The 21,977-nt window shown below is 34.1% G+C and overlaps 1 protein-coding gene across 3 annotated transcripts; it reads right to left on the bottom strand.

The window, feature by feature from the left end:
- Window positions 1–1,510: 1,510 nt before the first annotated feature.
- Window positions 1,511–8,925, bottom strand: LOC112044870 (5'-AMP-activated protein kinase subunit gamma-2). 3 transcript variants are annotated; one of them, XM_024080854.2, is made up of 2 exons: window positions 8,582–8,925; window positions 1,511–3,854 (listed from the first exon to the last, which is right to left on the bottom strand). In XM_024080854.2, exon 2 carries the CDS (start codon window positions 3,778–3,780, stop codon window positions 1,738–1,740), a length of 2,043 nt encoding a protein of 680 aa, XP_023936622.1. In that variant the 5' UTR covers window positions 3,781–3,854; window positions 8,582–8,925; the 3' UTR covers window positions 1,511–1,737. The 3 variants fall into 3 exon arrangements, with proteins under 3 accessions (XP_023936622.1, XP_023936624.1, XP_023936623.1); XM_024080856.2 differs by having other exon boundaries at window positions 8,682–8,925; XM_024080855.2 differs by lacking the exon at window positions 8,582–8,925 and adding an exon at window positions 4,610–4,764.
- Between the last annotated feature and the right edge of the window lie 13,052 nt (window positions 8,926–21,977).

Here is a 21,977-nt window from a genome sequence, read left to right as displayed (position 1 = left end):
ATGTGCAAGTTGTACAGACGAAATCAATAATCATGTAATAAATCACTAAATGGATTATTGCTAAATTGACCATCACGGTCACTTTTGTATTTTAATTGCTCTTATTTTTTGCTCATACTAACTCTGTATTCAAGTAAAAATAATAATGATTTTAATGTCCGGCATACATATACCCATATGAAAAAAAAAATTACACATAAAATAATGAGATTAACAGAAAATTTAAATAAAATAAAATCGGTCCACAAATGACGGAAATATCGCTGGGCATACATAAAAAACATAGAACCTCCTCCGTTTTGGAAGTCGGTTATAATTAAATTGCAATTTAAAAAAAGTATACCGCCCTACGTGAAAACAGAAATTTCTCGAAGAACCATATTCTGACGACCCAAGTTCCTACATAAGGCGTCCTGCGTAAGAAAGGCAATCCCTGGTTCCCTGCACGTACACTGTGAAATTATTAGTTATTATTGAAACTACTTTATTTAAATTTTTTTTTGATTGGTTTTTTTAGAGTAAATTAATATTATGTCAGAAATAATGGTGGTATATTTGCATCGAGTAGTTATAATAACATACGGATGTATCTTAGTTATTTTTAGGAAGGTTAAGTAATTGTTGACAGAATTCCAAACTAAAAAAACCTCTGGAAAGATTGTGATCATTTAATTTTCCCAGGCACAAAAAAAAACGATTACTTACACAAAATTGTGTCAAAAAAGCACGGATCCCTAAAAACTTTGGATTGGAATGCAGAATAATAAAAAAAACACGCGCAATCTTTTTTGTGCAAAATAGTTATGAACAAAAATATTATACCTGTTAGAACAAGGTCGTTTGTTTTCCGTTCTTCGTTGATTGAACCTGTATTAGGAGTTATTAGAGCAGTAAAAAATACTGATTTCCTGCGAATTCGTCCACGCAGAAAACTAAACCGATAGCATTGGTATCATGGTGCTATAACCTCATAAAAAAAACAAAGCCCCAATACAATAAAATGAACCTTTTCTATGATGACTTGGCAATTTCTAATGTATATTATATATCAAAATAATTATTGGTGAAACAATATTTCTAATTGTGATCATAATTATATGTTGAACAATAAATATTTCAAATATAAGTTTTCTTTTATTATTTTAAGCGCATTAAAATAAATTATAATACAAATTAACTAAAAGACGAAGCCATCTTCATATCACTCGTACCACTACTATTACAAAATTGTCAAACCTCTACATACAAATTGACAAAAATATATTTATATTCAAATAATAAAAGCTAATAAGAGGAATATTTTTTCTAAGATAATATAGGGAGTAAGAAAGTATCAAAAACAATAAACCTAGAAGAAAAAAACTACTGCTAATTATACTATACACATATTTGTATCAACTACCCACTCAGTAGATTGGAATGTTACTATAAACCTATTACCTATGTGTTTTGAATTTTTTAGTTTAATACTGTATGCTATATTAAGATGAAATAAATTTTAAAAATAAACAACACTGCTAAAATATTTTATTGAATTTTTAGCGATATATAATATATTGAATTAAATATTAAATAAGGCATTCACGTGGTGACGACACTACTTTTAACAATTAAGTAATAAGTTAGTTTACAATATCATAATTTAAAAGCAGAAAGCATTCATGAGATACACTAGTTTTATCTATTTAATATCTTTGGAATTATTATGAAATCACCTAGAATTATTTTTTCAAATCTTCATTGAGATTGTGGCGCTTCATCTGATTCGACTTCCTTTATTTCAATCATATCTGATTTTAGACTAGCATTTTCTACTTCAGTCTCCGAGTTATTCGTATTAGTATCTCTATTATTATTTTCCATAGAGCTATTCTCTTCACATGGGACATCGTTAGCTTCAGGTACACTTTGCGCTTGAATATTAGGGACTGTAATAGATATAACTTCGTTTTCACTTTCTTTTGAAGATTCAGGAACTTTATTTTCTTCCAAGGGGCGAAATATTTCTTGAAGAGATGACATTTTTTTCTCCGTTGGAATTACTCTGTTAAGGTAAACCAATATATCCGATAGTGACACAATTCCTACAAGCTTATCATCCTTATTAACTAATAGTAATCGATGACTTTCAGTTCTAACTATAATTTCTAAGGCCTCATATAAGGTAATACTCGAAAGACATTTTTGAAGTTTCTCTTCCCAGTCTTTCTTTTTATTTCGTACTTCTCCTATTGTTAAGGACAAATTTAAATATAATTTTTCATTGACTAAATTTAGTACTTCATATTTAGCGTAAACATTGATCAGGACACCACTTTCATCTAATATAGGCAAAGCTGATATATCTTTTTCTAACAATAGCTGGAAAGCTTCTTGGATAGTCGTGTTATCAGTGACTGAAATAATTTCATCATATGTTCCTACATTTAAATCCTGCATATTTTTATGAAAAAATGTTAATTCAGGGAATTCGTTGAGATATACAAACAAAAATCTTAATATCCTTTTATGAGACAATATATATAAAACATCTCCAGTTAGCGGATCAATAATAAGAAGACGATGAACTCTATTTTTGCTAAGCAAGTTTATAGCCTCATGTAATGACTGGTCTGGACTAAGACTGCATAAAGGCTTTCGTGTTGGTCGTAATATTTTGCGCCAATTATGAAGCGTATGTTTTTCAAAGTCATCCATTGACAAATTTTCTTTTTCATGAAGTAAAAGAATTCGGATGAAATCGGTGACAGTAATCATTCCCACAAGTGATTTTTTATTAGCATCCCATAATGGAGCAGACCGAATACCATGTGAAACGAGTGTAGGAAAAGCTTTTCTAACAAGAAACTGAGTGTCAAATATAATGACTTTTGCTGATTTAGGAAGTATCTCATAGCATTTATGATATTTAAAAAAATTTAAAAGTAGCCTTGTCTTATCTCGTCCACCTATAGAAATTTGCACAATAGATAAGTATGGATCATATTTGGGTAATCCACGAACTTCTCTGAACAACTGTTTTGCCTGTGTTGGATCTAGCGAAGCATACGAATTTTTATGGTATGTCGGTGAAGTGGTTCCAATGGAGGAACGACGAATCTGTTTTGCATTTTTCTTTTTCGCAGTTTCAGCCGCGTTTTGTTCTGTTTGTGAATGTGGTTTGCTTCTAAAAATATCCATAACCCTAGTAATCGGACTACTTTTTCGGGTAGAAGAAGCTCCAGTTACTGTGTAATAATACTTTTTATGAGACTCTTTAGGATCCAAAGTATTTTGATCTGCTTTAGAATTTTCAGGAGACTCTTTTGATGTCCCAGCTACAGCGCCTTTTACATTCTGTATTAGAGTCTGATGTTTTTTTGAATCACTTTTTCTTCTTATCCTAAATATATCAAAAATAGAGCTCCTTGGACTAGAAGACGTTCCATGAAATGTTTCATATTCTTTTTTACTCGTTGTCTCTCTTTCTGCACTTGAAGGTCTGGACGTTTCTGCTGGCTTGTCTTTAAAGATTGATCTGACATGAGGCCTCTGCGATTCAACACCACGTGTTCCAAAGTGCACAGTATGCACGTTACTTTGTGGTAATCGTTCAGAAGGAACATTTTGATCGTCTGAAGTGGGTAACGTAGTTACGACAAACCTTCTCTTATCACTTACAACCGTTTGGCTTTCATTTTGCGCCTCATTGAGATTCTTTTTCTTTTTGCGCTTTGACTTTCCATATCTGCTGCTTGAAGAGTCTGATAATGCACCCTCATTTTCTAATATAGGATCCATAATTACAGAAATGTCTTTTGATTTGTTTAACAATATTTATTCGTACCATAATCCAGAGATGATAGTAACAGTACCTGCGAACAAAAATATTTTTATATTAAAACATATCACAAAATTATGTACTTGTTCTTCTTAGACTTCTTATGTAGTAGTAGTGTAAATTCTTCTTATGTGAAGGGAGCCGAAGAGAGTATTTTTGAAATTATTAAGTAAGGGAGGATACATTGCATGTTATTCTATTACTCCTGCAAGTATGAGTTGATAATATTGAGTTTAACGAACTCAAAAATAAAAAAAAACTGACTTCATAACAGGTACGTAAGTATTTCTGTTCTAGAGCCACAAACGGGGTTATTTGTTATGACAAAATCCCAGAATAACAACAAAAAACTATATTTTCTAAAAATTTCCGCAAGCCAATTGTCTTTAAAATTTGTATTTTTTTTAATGTAGGTCCCCGCGACGCTCGGGTATATCCACATTTATCATCAATCATAACTACCCTGTGAATTACTATATAAATTAGAACAAACGTTCAAGGTTAATTCGTTGCTAAGCAACGCAGTGAAGTTTAATGCGTCAATTTAATGCACCACTATAAATGATAAGTTCAATAATCGAAATTAAACTACTGCATAACTTAACGCAGGAGGTACACATAATTCTATTTCAAGTTAAAAAGTTAGCTTCGGAGCACACACAACCCTACGGACAATATACAGAGACTTTTTTACCAATCAATACTTTTGCGAGGGTCGGTGAGCCAAACTTACGAGTAACACACACTATTACGTAAACACTATACATACACACACACTTTAAATATTACCTTAAATTATACCATATCAAATAGATGGGCCTTTCAAATCAAACTATTAATTTGTATCTACAGAAATAAAATAATTTTACGGACATCGCGTGTATTACACGCCAACTCTGAATGGACCGCCATGTTGCTATTTGGCGGGTGGGTGCGCGCGCCACCTGGTGTTGGTCGTTAGAAATTCTGGAAAGTCTGAGAATGACAGGAAACTGTCCACCATCGTACTAATATCTAAATGAACCCAGAGATGTCATTACATATTACAAATTCTGTCGAAATTTGATTTTATAGAATCATTTAGCATTTATGAAGAATATTTAACCGTAAATCAAGTGGGATTTTATAATTCATAAATCATAAATTATCTAAAAAGCAAAGTAAGTAAAATATATTGTTAAGAACTAAGTAGGTCAGTTGCAACCTAAGGTTAAAATAAGTAAACAGACATGCAATAAATTGATTACGCCTTCACTATTCAGTATTCAAGAGTAAATTAGGTATTTACTCGCGCGCTTTTGACTTTATTTTTTTCATATAATGCCCGTCTTACTAAGTAGTACTAATGAAATAGGTATGTACCAATTTTATTACTTTAGATGCGGAGGATGTTAAAAGCCTACTTTCATCTATTTCCGTTTTAGCTCTTTAACTCCATTTACAGAAATATCTTCCATATTACGTCAAATCCGCTGCTACTACGCATGCGTAGAATTCATGATGTAATTCATATTATGCCGTCACAGATTCGTGACGTCATCAATGCGCGGTAAACGATGACGTAGCAGACAGGATGAGGACCCCGATCAATAATCTCCCCTTGTTAATTATACATTCTATCCAGTGACGCTCGATTAATCGAGGCCTCAGAGTAGAAATGGCCTTTCAATCAACTACGGGTCGGTTGATCACGTGTTAGACTTAGTTGCAATATACTGTTATAGAAGTCCCTTGTTCTTTATGACATGAATAGAGACACACCATTCATAACCCTACACAACCACAATTATAGCCGACATCAAAGTTATCCGTTCTTTTCATGAAAATAAAGTGATCGTTGATTTTTTTATAAATATTGTACCTTTACTACGAGTATTGCTAATAATATTAGTATAATTTTCCTACCCAAAAATCTCTCCACATCTTTCGTGTTATTAGCCCTCTTCTATTGTTTTTTTTTTCAATAAATATAAAAAAATAACTAAATTACAGACTTTAATATACTTTTTCTGTACGTATATGTTTATAAAAAATATATCGTATTAGTATAAATACTGTAATATAAATTTTCCTGATATAAAATGTTTTTATTTTAGATTTTCTATTTACAAGGAAATGTTTACGTTACTTCAATGTCATACTGCCAATAGTAAGTTGACATTTTATAATACGGTCAAGTGTAATATTATTGAACTCCGTCAGGTCAATGAATTCTAATTTCTTGTTCCCACGATTTTTCGATAGCTAAATTATTAATTATATTTTCAAGTTTTACGTAATTTTGATTGGTAAGTGCTTATCATGTATGCTACTTGTAATAAACCAAAAAAAAACTAATGTGTTCACTTGATTCCTAACATTGCAATTACTTTTATGTAAGTCAATTAGTCTTGCAAATATTAGTGTTTATGTAGCTATTATTTTATCTGGTTTATTAAATCTAAAAAATTAAATTGAAATTTCAAAACTTGAACTAATCGCACTCCTTGCGCGGTAGGTCTGAAGTGCCACCCTGTACATTATAGGGCTATAGGCCATATCACACATATCAACTCGGGGAGGAATCGTCACCGCATCAACTCGAGCGGTCCACCATAGGCTATATAGGCAACCTAACGAGGTAGTAGTAGGCAATGCCTAGGAAGCGTTTCCCTCGTTCTTCTCTCCTCTCCCTCTCGGGCCCGAGAGAGGAACGAGGAAAAATTACTCTTTGTATTGAGTTACTGCAACGCACGATAATCGAAATCGTAACGTAGTCGCCTCGCGTAGAGATAATGTGTGCTGTGAGACTTCGCCGGCCACCTCATACCTTAAACTGATGAATAGCACAAATGCTGTGTGATGGGGGAGATGAATGACATGACACAAGTTAACCTTCCATGAGCCAGCTTTCTCGCAAATAATTACCTACTCCTCTCCTCCATAACATAGATATGAGATCAAATGATCCATAATATTTTATTAATTCAAATGACAAAATGCGCTGTTTAAGAACAGATAAATTCATCTGGAACTATGGTAGTACGTTAAAATCGCAGCATTATTTTTTAAATCTTGACACTGCTGTGATAAACAGCTCTTAGGAGCTTAAAAGTAATCTAAAATTGATAAGATAAAACTTTTTGGTCGTTAAAATATACTTAAAGGTAACGTTATTGGGCACAGATTAGAAGTGATGACTGAATAGGTACGTACAATGAATACGTCAAAACTAACAAGAATTATAGAGAAGTGCATGAGAAAAGTAAATAAAGTAATGCAAAAAATAAATGATGTAGCCTATGATGGAAGTGCATGAGTTTGGCGAGAAAATCGTAGGAATCACATGTAGCTCTCGTTTTACTTTCATTGATTTGCTGCATTTTAGAGTTTTTAACCGACTTCAAAAAGGAGGAGGTTCTCAATTCGGTCGGTATTTTTTTTTATATTAAGGCGCACAAATAAAGTGGAAGTTTAACAAGAGTGTTTTTTGTGATGAATTCGATTTTCTCGGTGTACTATTTATTATTAAAGGTTTTTTTAATTCTTTAAGCCCTTGAATACAATCTCACCTGATGGTAAATGATGATGCAATCAAAGATGGAAGCGGGCTAACTTGTTAGGAAGGGGATGAGAATCCACATCCCTTTCGGTTCCTGCACGACATCGTACCGGAATGCTCAATCGCTTGGCGGTACGTCTTTGCCGGTAGGGTGGTAACTAGCCATGGTCTCCCACCAGCCAGACCTGGACCAATTAAGAAAATCTCAATCGGCCCAGCCGAGGATGAAACCCAGGACCTCCGTCGTGTAAATCCACCGCGCATACCACTGCGCTACGGAAGCCGTCAAAGACTGCCTTCGTCTTACTAAAACATGACATGACTTTATTAGGAGTATGACTAGGACTGACTGACCGACGGACGATTGACTATATTTGACCACTTTCGCCCTAACAAGGCAAATTATTTCATTCTTACCGTACACTTATTAAAACACTGAGAATCGAGTTAGTAACTAGCTTTACCTATATGTTTACAATAATGCCCCCACAAGAGTTCTCTATTAAAGAGCGTTGCACTATGCTACTCTCAAAGATTCTTTAAAAATCTAAAAATTGATTGACTCACATTTGAGAGTAATCCCACACTTACTTAGATAGGTACCTATCAAAAAATAAGTTAAATGTTATAAAATACGGTAATAAATCATTACTAAAAGAAATAAGATCTTTACATAAAGTAAAAATTAGTTCAAAAATAGTTTACAAAATTTTTGAGTGACAATTTAGAATAGGTATAAAAGTAAAAATAAACTCAAAAAGTAAAATACTTATGATTATAATGTAAATGATAAAAGTAGAAATTAAAGGTATTTATACAAAAAAAACCAAATGTTTACATACATAACTAAGTACCTACCTACTTTTCATTAAATAGATACAAGATAGGTAGTTTTATGTGAAAGGGCATCATTAATTCAGCAAAATTGTAGCTACTTAATACTAATCTGTTACAACTAAAACGGTTTTAATTTTTTTTCATCAAATATGCAGAATGGCGAATCATTGACTAAATTATAACCTACAACGTATGTATCAAATAATTGCAAATCATTTAATTAACAGCCTATATTATGCAAGACACTCTCGGCCTTGACGCAATAAAACTTAAAACAAATACAAATTGCTCAGCGTCTACAAAGCTATTTTCATATAGTTGAACATAACCTCAAAATTGAACAAACTTCACAAAGTTCATAATACCACATCGATTATACTCACAATAGCGATCATTCCAAACCCCTTTCGCACTATTTGTGATCACTTGACGCACACACACACTGACATGTGCATAATGCACCCGTCCTAGTGATAGACTCACGTTTGACAGTAATGGAAATGATTTGTAACACAAAATTCCTTTAGCACTGGTAGAATGCGCGCTCGTTGTATAACATTGCCACTAGGGTAGTAATTGATGAAAGCACTGTTTTGTTGTTAAAGACCGCCATGCCCAATTAGTACAATTTACAATCGCACTCGATGTTACATTATGGGCTGACGGCATCGGAACAAGCTAGTCGCGTTCACGTAATAATTCTCTCGCCGTCCGCTGATGCCGCTGCGTTCGCGCTCAAATAATGTGGCCGCACACACACATGGGCGCCTACCGCCTGTAGTACGTGTGCACATACAACCGCGCGCATAGTAGCTGTGCGTATCAAATATAGATGACGCAGCGCGTTGCTCATTTGACTATATGCTGCTTCATGATATCTTATCATGTTGTAATGAAAATAGTTTCACATTATTATAATACACATAATTATAGTCCATTGTCTGTCTAAAAGTATTGAGCGAATTTTCGTGCTACAAAAATTACATATAAGCTTATAAACAATGGAGCCTTAGTCTATGGAGCAATTTAGTTAGAAGCTTTATTTAACTGAGAACGAGCTTCATAGGGATCTTATCCGTAAAACGAAAAACTACCTACGGACAACCATTCATAGAAAGATATATGTATAATTATAATAGGTACTTATATATAATGCAAAGACATAACCATCTAGAATAATTTATTTTACAATCAGTTGAAATAGGGTGTTAATTACACAAATTATTTTTTAGCATTGTTCGCCTCTATAAATTCACTTAACTGAGTCAGATACTATCAATGCACACCTGAAAAATACTATCTTATCCACTATATTTCTTATGAGCTGCTATAAATACAACTCAGCATGATAATATCCCCTCTCATTCTGAGAGGAGACTTAAGCTCAGCAGTGAATCGAATATGGGTTGCTAATGATGATGATGATGGTGGCAATATATTTTTAACATCTATATTTATAACTTATATCCATGGTCAAGTATTTAATTTAGGATTTCGCTGAAGATTCATCACCCTTCATTCAGCTTTATCTATTGGAGGGCTTCCTTCGCGATCTTCTGGTTTCTCGCTTTACAAATTTTAGGACAGACATGACTAAATGTCGTTTAAAGTTCTTAAAATGTTTAAACTGTGGTAAAATCTGTGGCCGAGTCGGTGAGCCATGGCTTGACTTATAAAATCACCGAAAACTATTAATCGACAACATACACACTTAAGAGCCTATAGAAGTCCATAACTGGCTTTCTGAAGGCATCTCCTGATGTCCTGAAAGAATGCAACTGTGCAACAATCTATTGGTGATATTTAGCATAAAGATGTTGGGAAATTATAAAAAAATTAGTAAATGTAGATAAATAACAATGAAGGGATAGTATACCACCTTGCGGCACTCTCGTTGTGATTGAGTGACACAAATAATATCTACGTGAAGTTTTTATTATGGAATATAAATAAATAAATAATTAATATTGTGTTTAATATTTTGTTAAAAAAAAACTTGCACAGAACAGCAAGACGCCGGGAAAGGCATGGCGTTCCTTACGTGGATATCTAGGCTACTTGCACAAAACATTACAGCTTTCCAATTTCCATCAGGTGTGATTGTAGTCAAACGCATGTCTATCCATCATAAAACTTCTGACTTTATCAATGAAGAAAAATTGATAAGATATATACGAGTATCTTTATGTACTATATGTACTTCACTACTTTTTAGTTTCAGATAGTTTTCTTCAGATGAATCCAGTAATGTTGGCCTAGATAGAATACCAACAACTTACATAATTAATGAAACGAAAGAGTTGTTTTCGCTGTCTAAACATATTATTATAATTATCAAAATTCATATAAATCGTACGAATAGGCCTTATATTATCATCGTAAGGATTTCCGGAATTTTTTTTTTCAAGTGTAGATTAGCGTGAATATTATTTTAAATGCACATATCTATTACATCAATATTGTAGATAAACATTATTATTATGTGGTTAAAGCATAACATAAAGCAAGACGATAAGTAGTTAGGTATATTTACGTTATCGCGTACGTGTCCTAATCAGTATGAATGTCTCGTGCCAGTCTAAGCGCCACTGCAATACACTTTTAGATATTCTTAGGTTTATATGTAGATACTTGCAGATTATAGACTTGTTTATGATTATTTATAGGCATTGTTTTGTTTATGTACTCATATAATTTTGAATTTTTATTTGGGCGACCGTGTTTTATAATAGTAACTAAATATTTTTGGATAAAACTTTTAGAAAACATAACCTATATATATTTACTCAAAAAATGAAATCGCGGTTTTATTTTATGAAAGTAATGTTCGATCAAAATATTTACAATCGAATGGAGAACCCAAAAATAATAAATGAATAAATCTTGATATGTTCAAGTTTTAATTTTTCATACGAGCAAATAAGTAAACATATTATTCGACCTTATTAAAGAGATAAGTAATAAGTAAATAATTTAAATTAATTACCTACTATATTTTAAGTGAATATTATAATTAGTCTTATATGGCTAGATTGTATTTTTAATAAAGTACCACAGTAAAGGGTTATTAATAATAAATGGTAGGTAATATTGGTTTCTTTATAGTAAAACAAATAAAAACCAACAGTTCTCGAAATTCAAGCGAAGTTACTAGATTTATTTACCTACTACTAGCGGACGCCCGCGACTTCGTCCGCGTGAAATTCAATGTAAACTTTCAACTACCCCTACCCTCCCTACCCCTATCCCGTTTTCTTATTATTATTATAAATATGAACTTTATACAATAACAATAAAGCTCAAATTGACTACGTTTTAGTTGGAAAACATTTGTATGGGAAAAAGAAAAGGGCTATTTTTATGGTTTTTCCGGCATTTATTCCAATTTTTCTCGCCGTAAAAACCATCCCAGTACTTCAACGAACATTTAAAAAAAAGAATTGGACAAATTGATCCAGGCGTTGTTGAGTTATGCGCTTACCAACGCATATTGCGATTCCTTTTTATATTATAGATAAAATTCCATACCTTATTTGAAAATCGAACCTAACGTGGTTTATATGTGAAGAATTGTAGTAGTAAACTTGAAGCAAATCGGTAGGTTAAAAAATTTTTTTGGGAGTCGGTACATTAAGCGGTAGATAAGTACCTACATATTATAAGTATGTAGATAGTAAGAATATGTAGTAGTATAGTATGACGTGACGGGTAGCAGCGACAGTGATTGTACAATCATTTTGTGGCAGAGGAAACACCTCAAGCAGGTCCCAGATCTTGTGACCTTGAGTGAAGGTTTAGGGGGTTCCCTTTTGAATGCATTAATACTCACCTCCCCTGCATGATATGTTCTCCATGCCCACACTAAACAATTTATGATCAATAATTACAACATAAAACATTATCAATAATTACAACACAGAACATTATTGCACAAAATCACTAACGCGACTAGCAGCGTGACGGTATTTACTCTGCCTAACAAAGAACTGAACTCAAGGCATCAAATACCCTCTTATTTATACTATTACGGTACGGTATATGTATATGTACGGCAAAAACTTCGTACAAATACCTCCTTTTTATAATAATACTAGTGGAGCCGGTCAAGCTTCGCTTTGACTTATGTGCACTTATTCCCTATCCCTACTCTACACTACTCTACCCCTACCCTACCCCTACCCTACTCCTTGACTCTTAAACGTTTGTATGGGAAATAGAAAAGGGTTTTTTATGGTTTTCCCGGCAAATATTCAAATTTTTCTCACCTTTTAAACCTTCCCTATACCTCCACAAACATTTGAAGGCCAAGATACGATAAATCCGTTTAGCCGTTCTCGAGTTTTAGCGAGACTAACGAACAGCAATTCATTTATATATATATATAAATGAATTGCTGTTCGTATAAATAATGAATAGTAGATAAATAATGAATTTTAATACCACCCGTACTCGAGGCACTCGTGAGATTAGTCAGATGCAAACTTTCGTGTTCGGAAACGTCATATAGATAATAGATAGGTAACAAATATTATGTCGGTATTATGAAAACGAATTTCAACCTGGCAACTTTTTATTCCTACAGAAATGTATCTACGTGGGTGAAACCGCGGGGCTCAGCTAATATGTAGGTGTACAAGTACGCGTCGGTAAATCACACAGTAATAGAAACAGAGAAGAATAATAATCGCATTATAAAAGGTAAAAGAACATGTAACTTTTTTTTGTTCTTTACAAGTTAGTCCTTCACTACAATCTAACCTGATGGCAAGTTATGATGCAATCTAAGATAGAAGCGGGCTAACTTGCTAGGAGGAGGATGAAAATCCACACCCCTTTCGGTTTCTACACGACATCATACCGGAACGCTAATTCGTTTGGCGGTACGTCTTTGTAGGTAGGGTTGTAGCTATTTTTTTTTCTCTAACTAGCCACGGCCGAAGCCCCACCAGCAAAAACCTACCTACAATTGTGCAGTGTACTTACTCTTTTCTCCTTTCTACCATAGAACAGCAAGACACCTGACACTTATAATTTAAACACCTTCAATGCAAGAGTGAATAGGCATCGTCTAGGTAATCGCGCTCCAACTTAGACCGCATTAATGCTTTCCATCAGGCTTAATTGTAGTCAAGCGCAAACATATACCTATTGCAAAAAAAGTGATTGTAAAAAACCAATATTTTACATACAACACGTGAATTAAAAATAAAGCTCTAAAGTTTAATGCATTTTTATTTTTTATTTTATTTTATTGAGGGCTTACAAACAACATCATAGTACATAATCATATTATGATAATAGTAATATAAATAAAAATAATAACTATGACACCAGCTTCGAAAACCACAGATTACAATACTATAAAGTAGACTACTACGCACCTAAATATTTTATATAAAATTATTACAAACAAATTTTGAAAAAAAATTAAAATAAAAAATAAAAAGTGAATAAAAAAAAATAGATGGAAGAAAAGACTAAAACTAAATTATTAATTAACTAATAGCTATAAACTCTTTAACCGTTTTATAACCAACCTCTTGAAGGTACCTACACGTGTAGAAAAAATATCAATATTATTGAAGAACTCATTGTAGGATTGCGTCATTCTATATAATGGAGAACGTTTGCCCGCATTTGTACGGCAGTTGGTGGTAGCAAAGAGCTGATGCGTTCGAACACTTCGCATTCGAGCCCTGAGTGGTACTTTGTAACAAATTTTGCGCGTTAGGGCTACACAATCGTACTTGTTATTACATAAATCATACAAGAGCATGACTTCGAGTTGCTTTCGTCTACACTTTAAGCCTAGTATATCATATTTTTCAAGAAGTTGGTTATAAGAAAGGTAACTCCGAGTACATTTATAGTGCATCCTGCGTAGAAATTTTTTTTGAACTGTCTCTAGGCTCTTTACATATTTATCATAAAACGGATTCCAAATACAAACACCGTATTCTAATTGAGAACGAATTAGTGATTTGTATAAATGTAAATACGTTGCAGTTCTTTTAAAACCATTACTTGCTCTCATTACAAAACCATACATTCTATATGCTTTATTAATTATGTTTTGAACATGTATATCAAAATGTAATTTACAATCCAACGTTATTCCCAAGTCCTTAATACTGTCAACCTTTTCAAGGCTAACACTATCAAGTGAGTACGTTACATTGCTAATATTCTTTTTTTTAGTAAAAATTATATGTTTACATTTATTTAAACTTAAGCTTAATTTATTTTCAGAACAGTATGCCGTGAAACTATTTAAATCTGCCTGTAGAAGGGAGTGATCATCTGGTGTTTCTATAGTTTTAAATATTTTAAGATCATCTGCATAAAGAAGAAAGTTACTATATTTGAAGCATTTATGAATATCGTTTATGAATAAAATAAACAAAAGCGGTCCTAATATTGATCCTTGAGGTACGCCAGAAGTGATCACAACCGTCTTTGAGCTAAAACCACTAATAATTACTGTTTGAGTGCGATTTGTTATGTACGATTTGAACCATCGCCACAGATCACCACGTATACCGTTATATGCCAATTTTTCAAGTAGCCGTTTATGGTCCACTCTATCAAAAGCCTTCTGAAAGTCTGTGTAAATGCTATCTGTTTGTTTGTTATTGTCAATATTTTCAAATAGCTGCGAGGTAAATACAAGAAGGTTAGTTACTGTCGAACGTTTATGTACAAATCCATGTTGCTGTGGAATAATAGTGTTGTGTAATAATGGATAAATGTTATCATGCACTATACGTTCAAAAAGTTTAGCAAGTACTGGCAGAATTGATATCGGCCGGTATGCATTGCTTATTAATAACTCTTTATATATTATTGTTATTATATAAGGTGTAAAGGTGTCGTGGTGTTGAGTTGATTAGCCAGTTTATTCGCTATAATTTAATTGGACATAAGGACACTACATTTTATAATGCTGATTCTTGGAATGACATCAATGATATTTAGTAGCATATCTCCAATGATTAAGCTCATAGACATAACGTACCTACACATGGCGTTAATTTTTAAAAACCTCCGAGGATCAAAGATGAAAAAAAGTAGTAATTATATTATACTTTGCTTTATTTTCAGGATTCCGTATTCAATATACTAAATAATAGTTTCCTTAAAGTTTACTTAAGTACATATAAGTTGTAATTTAGCATAGTGTACGTCGACGTAACTAAAGACGTAAAATATAACCTTGAAAAATGTTTTTAGAGTGCTTCCTCTACATATGTAGGTCTTTCCTCCCTTTGCCAGCTAAACGGTTATTTGTGGATACGTAAAAAATCACAAAAGTACTATAATGAAATTAAAAGTAACACACACTGTAACAGCTTAGTAAGGATATAAAGTCATAGTTGATTAACTAGAAACAACTATTTTTCAGTGAGTGAGTGAAACAGTGACGTACAAGTTACAACTGCGGACCCGTCACTACGCAAGACTCGATACGCGCTTAGACAGTTTTTATAAACGAGAAATCTAACTTTTCTATTTTTCCCCAAGTATTATAGAATATCTTTAGCTCCTAATCAGGCAATCAATCTCTCTTATGTCTATCTAAAGTCTAGGTATGTTGCCAACACTCACCTATCCGTGATGAGTCTTTTGTCGCGAGGCGGCGTTGCGACGGCATCGATTATAAGTAAAATTAGAATAACTGGACGTTTGCCCGCCGAGCGAGCAGCAAATAGTACTAGGGCATGCGACCAATCGTAGCCGCCGTAAATATATGCAACGTGCTGAATGCGGAGTTGCGGACACAGCGCGGAAGAAAACAACCCTCTGTACCTACCTATAAAGAACATACTTATTTCAACTTTACAACGTTTAGTCCATGGACCCAGGAACGAAATAATTATACATGACCGTACTGCTATCCCGTCAGCAGCTTGGTGAACTTCACTTGAGCTCAATATCTCCTTTCTGGAGGAAGGCCTGGCTTTGTGGGCCGTTGAAGTTGACTGATAATATTTAGGTAAGAAGTTTTCGCTCCAAGCTGAACTCTGTGCTAGGATTGGGTACAACAATAGTCCAACATATCGGGATCGAACTTAGGACTGGATCGGATTTGAATCCGGATTAAGCAAAGGTTATGGTAAACGGTTTTCTGTGTCACACTCTTGCCCCTTTATCATTCTAAATAACCCAATGTATATTGTATATACTTATACGTATAACTTAACTTAACGTAAACTTTGCTACATCAAAAGATAAACCATTATAGAAACAACTATTCATACAAGCTTTTATTTAAATTGCCGAAGTTACTATGCTGCTGCTTGCTGAATTAGAACCATCTTTTCACATCCAATTCAGTTGGAATTGTATATATTTACGTACATAAAGCTGGTCTGATAATGGAGCCAAGATATAGAGTATAGAACTCTGATAGCAAAATGTAAAAAACAAACTTGGGCTAGTATATTTTGTAAGCATGGGTGTAACTGAAGAGCCGTAAAATGCTACTGAAACTGCCTGTAAGAAAAAATAATCGAGACACAAACTTTAAAACGTTCAATTTAATTATTAATTACCATCAATTCGATAAAGAAATCCCCATATTTCAGCGCCTGAAGCTTTTTAATTTTACTTTACGTTTTCTTTTAAAAAGTTTGTATTTAAAAATCAATATTTGTGTTATTACACTTTTGTGAGTATATGTTAGACGAATCCCGAATTATACGCTACTATTAGGTTTGATATAGCCTTTACTTAGCTTAGTAAGAAAAGCTCAGCAAATGGCAATGGTACACCTATAAGCATGGAGCTTTGAACCAACATATATTACAATAACATTTTACCATCTTATTTTCTCATACGCATGGCTAGGATCTGAAAATGCCTGCCGCGGTTTGTTTTCTGATTCTTAGAACTTCAGTAATCTATTAAATAGTGAATAGGTATTGTCATGCAAACGTGTTCAATTCTAAGCCACACATACATGAGTATTTACCAAATTATATCGTGTTCAAGCGATTATTAACAATATTATTTGATCATTTGATATTTGATAATTATCAACATAATTTTACGGCCCATCACAGGGCTTTACCAACCACGCTGCTCTAATGCGGGCTAGCGAGCTAAGGGTGATAATGTCAAAATCCTAACGACCACTATAAGATATTAATGATAAAAACCATGACCGACGGCTTAACATGCTCTTCGAAGCACAAGGGCACACCACCAACTTCTCAACTACGGGTTGAAGATTATTACCTAATGAAAATTTCATGAACGAGTAACTCAGAATACATTACATAGACCCCGGACTAGAATCCAGGACCTCGTAATCCGAAACCACATAGATTAACCACTGGACCAACGAGGCAGATGGTTAGCTTTAGCGTTTTCTATGTTCTGTGGTCTATATAATGCTCTCTGTATAGTACGAGATCCAGCGTAAGGAATATTACCTTCATTCTCGTAGAGTTCAGCCTGCGTTTGCCATACACCTCAAAAATAACAGTATTTTTCTAGTATTTAATGTATGTTATTATACATATAAACCTTCCTCTTTAATCACTCTATCTATTTAAAAAAAAACCGCATCAAAATCCGTTGCGTAATTTTAAAGATATAAGCATACACAGGGATACAGAGACAGAGAAAGCGACTTTGTTTTATACTATGTAGTGATAAGAAATAAACGATAGAAAATATTCACATTGAAATATTGCAATTGACTATTAAATGAGGTTTTTTTAAGAAATGTATTTATTCTACTTCCCTCTTTGCTATATTAACAAAAATCGTAAAACGTAAAGGTTGCTTGCTTTCACACTGCAACTGTGGGGTTGCCATATATGAAGAGTTAATTAATGCTATATAAATTAAATACTCTCATCAGTTATTTAGTCGTCTAATATGTCAAATGAAAACTTACATAATGCTTAATTTAACTGTATTACTAGTAAGTTGCCTACGATCTAGTTCATGGTTTCCTAGATTATGTATGAAAACTGTCTTTGGTCGCAACGTGTACATATTATCTAGCATTTATTTGTTATCACTAATAAATCACAGATGAGGGTATATATTTATAATGCCGGATCTTTTACTAATAGGATGTCCAATCAAATACCAATAAATATACTATGTACACATGAAATCATTACAAATAAATTAAACATTTAAGATCCACACACAAAGTGTACTAAGTATACAAAGTTGAGAGGCTGGTTTCCAGCTAAGCACGTACTTGAATTCTAGATATACTCATACTTTAGAATGTATAGACCATGTGTGTAACCAACTAAAAATGAGTCACAAAAATCAATTACTATTGACACAAGTGCTGCTGAGATTTTAAAGCCCAAACAATGTCGACATTGCCATTTCCGGCGGCCAATGATACAACATTTGCCCTCTGACCACGGCTAGGGATCCAATAGGCTTTTGTCAAGGTGAACAACAACAACAAAAAGGTCATTGATAAAAAGGAACGATAAGGTATGTCTTACTATTACATTCACTATTACCATCTTATAAACTCGTAATATTTAAATAAAGTCAATAATTTGTTTATCGTCCAATATTCTGGTTAAAGTTAAAATAATATGTTTATCGTCCAATAATCTGGTTAAAGCCGAAAAGGAAAAAATATGAAAATACTTCGACCTTGCTCACGAGATTACCGTCATGTGGAATGTTGAGTCAACTATTATTGTTCCGATAGTTGTTTCAGTCAATGGACTTATAGCGAAAAGTTTCGACCAACACCTTAAGAAGCTTTCGCTTTCGCTCAACTGTTGGATGAAGAGTCGGATACAGAAGGCAGCGATTCTTGAGACGGTGCGTATTGTGAGGAGGTCCCTCACTCTGGAGCCCTGACCATCAGTTGCTTGGACAATCAAATGCCCCGCAGCTGGAGGCTTGAATTTTTTTATAAATCTTAATAGTGTTTTGTAGTGTTTGCGAGTAATATGGAACCGCTAGATAACAACTGAACACCTGAAAGTCTTTGATGGCCATAATACAAAAAAATACAAAATCTTTATTGATTATAAGTTTTTTATTCATTTCATTGTTGAAACCTTCTATTGGGCATAATAGTGCTTTACTCTTCCAAAGCCAAACTTCACATCTGTATGTAATTATGTATGAAAGTATGTATGCGTGTGGGTGTTTGTGTGTGTGTGAGTGTGTTTGTACGTGTGTGTGTGTGTTTGTATGTGCGTTTCTCGGCGTAACTGTTAGAGTCACTTTATAGTTAGTAGTTCTTCAAAATGATGAAGCCTAATAATGGGTAAGGGTGAGTATAAAGATGCAAAAGGAAGTGCCACCGTATAATAATGAAGGGATCCAAAGACTCAAAACCAGAGACTAATGATCCGAAGTCAAATAACGTAGCCGATAGACCAAGAGGCAGTTAGTCTAGAAATAGCATACTAGTGCATTCGATCTGGGCTGTACGCTAGCCCTATAGATATCCTGGTGTGACGACGTGTCGTTTCAATGCGGAAGAGTCTACACGAATGGGAGCGGGATGCGACGGACGCTTCGGCACCGCGCGCGTCACCGCTGCATTTGTCTCGCTTCGAAACTAGTGCATCTATGTAGCTCGGAATTATTAGGCTGCAAATCATTATGTGAAGATCCATTATGAGCCGTGATAGCCCAGTGGATTTGACCTCTGCCTCCAATTCCGAAGGGTGCGAATCCGGTCCGGGGCATGCACCTCCAACTTTTCAGTTGTGTGCATATTAAGAAATTAAATATCACGTCTCAAACGGTGAAGGAAAATATCGTGAGGAAATCTGCATACCAGAGAATTTTCTTAATTATCTGCGAATCCGCATTGGGCCAGCGTGGTGGATTATTGGCCTAGCCCCTCTCATTCTGAGAGGAGACTCGAGCTCAGCAGTGAGCCGAACATGGGTTGATAACGACGACGTAAGCATAAGTTAAGTATTTAAGTAGCTACAGGTATACTATGACTACTTAAATTCTCACAGATGTCAGTAATAAATTCATATATATAGTCCCCGGTAGGAAAAAAATATCGGCAGTAAAATTCGATGAACGAATGACATCGTTACGTTTTTGTGCGCAACCTATTCTGCACATCTTTCACTTTCCAGGCTTCAGTATTGAGACGTACATAGTGTATGCTGCGGGGCAACATACACCTATTTAGACAGTCGATCTGAAAGAGTGAACTCCATTCGTGCGTCGGAGCTGACACATAGTTTTTTCTTTTTATTCTTTACAAGTTAGCCCTTGACTTCACAATCTTGACAATCTCACCTGATGGTAGTGATGATGCAATCTACGTTGGACACGGGTTAACTTGTTAGGAGGAGGGTGAAAGTCAACACCCCTTTCGGTTTTTACGCGGCATCGCTAAATCGCTTGACGGTACGTCTTTGCCAATAGGGTGATAACTAGCAGCGGCCAAAACCTCCTATTATCCAGACCGGGACCAATTAAGAAAACCTCGAGATCGAACCCAGGACCTCCGTCTTGTAAATCCACCGCGCATACCACTGCGCCACGGAAACCGTAAAAAAACATCTTTTTTATGGCTTACTTAAAAGGCTTAGTTAACTGACATAGACAAAGTAGTAAGTAAAAGTTCAAAGCTTAATGCCTGATATAATTGTGGTTCAGATCTGTTAAGAGTCAGGGTCTGACACAAAAAATGGAAAAACATCACTTTTCCTACCTGGTTCACTAGACTGGTAACATCATAATGCATTTTAAAGCTATAATCATAATCACTTATATTTGTTATATAGTAATAGTTATTCCATGAATAAGTAGGTGAGAAAATCATCCACCTCACACAACTTTGTTTTAAAACAGCTTAGTGGTTTGAAATTCCTTCAATGTTATAAGTAAAGGAAACCTCTGCCTAAAAAAACAATACTTAGGTTGATGCCCGCAAACAAGGATATTATGTGAATTTTAGAAATTTAGAAAATCGATCTCCTTAAAGAGCTTATAAAGGTGCTGATAAACTTGAGCAATTACTTGTAATAGAACATCGAGCATTCGCCGTTTTTATATTTGTCGAATAACAACGAGCCGAGCCCAGCACAGAGCCAAATATTGCTACGAATATCCTGAGAATTCTAGCGAACGCTCGATTTTGTCAAGCAAATCTGCTCGCTAGAATGTTCGCCAGAACGCTCTATAGAATGCTCGCTAAAATATTCTCGTATTTTTCTGTGATTCGCACGAATGCTTATTTCAAGTGAATGCTCAAGTCTATCAGCACCTTAAGCTCTTTTTTATAGATTACATTTTTTTTTAAATATTATGCAATTAGATAAAGCAAACTTATTTATTACTTTCATTGAAGTACAATTCGTATAAAAAGCTCTAATTAACCGGAGTCCATAAGTAAAAACTAATTAAAACGAATGTATCCACTAAGATTCGTTATAAGTGCTCGCAATATTAATAAATGTTGCGGAAAACTCGAGAGTGGAGTTCTAGTATTTTCTATAAGAGCTTTAAAGAAAATTCTTAACAAGTGACCCAGTAATTAAAAACAACGCTATTGCTTGCTTGTTGCCCTAAGGCATCGCAAAGCAGGCAAAATGCTTTTATAGGAAAAATTAAAAGATTTCAAAAAACTATTTGTTATTACTTTATTACATTTTAATAGGAAATTATGTTAAACATTAATTAACCAAAAATAGGAAAGCTTTCGCCTATCAACAATTTAGTAATAGCAGGTAAGTATTTAAAGATAATTTTAATACAGGTGATAACAAACCCCATACAATATAGATCGGCACAAATGTTTGACCG

The sequence above is a fragment of the Bicyclus anynana genome, chromosome 3 (assembly GCF_947172395.1).
Source record: "Bicyclus anynana chromosome 3, ilBicAnyn1.1, whole genome shotgun sequence".
NCBI classification, from domain to species: domain Eukaryota; kingdom Metazoa; phylum Arthropoda; class Insecta; order Lepidoptera; family Nymphalidae; genus Bicyclus; species Bicyclus anynana.
The sequence above is the reverse complement of the archived record's forward strand: the minus strand, read 5'-3'. Positions and strand labels throughout refer to the sequence as shown.

What these genes read in the sequence shown, in the direction of transcription:
- LOC112044870 (XM_024080854.2), bottom strand. Translation starts at nt 3,780, where the DNA reads ATGGATCCTATATTAGAAAATGAGGGTGCATTATCAGACTCTTCAAGC.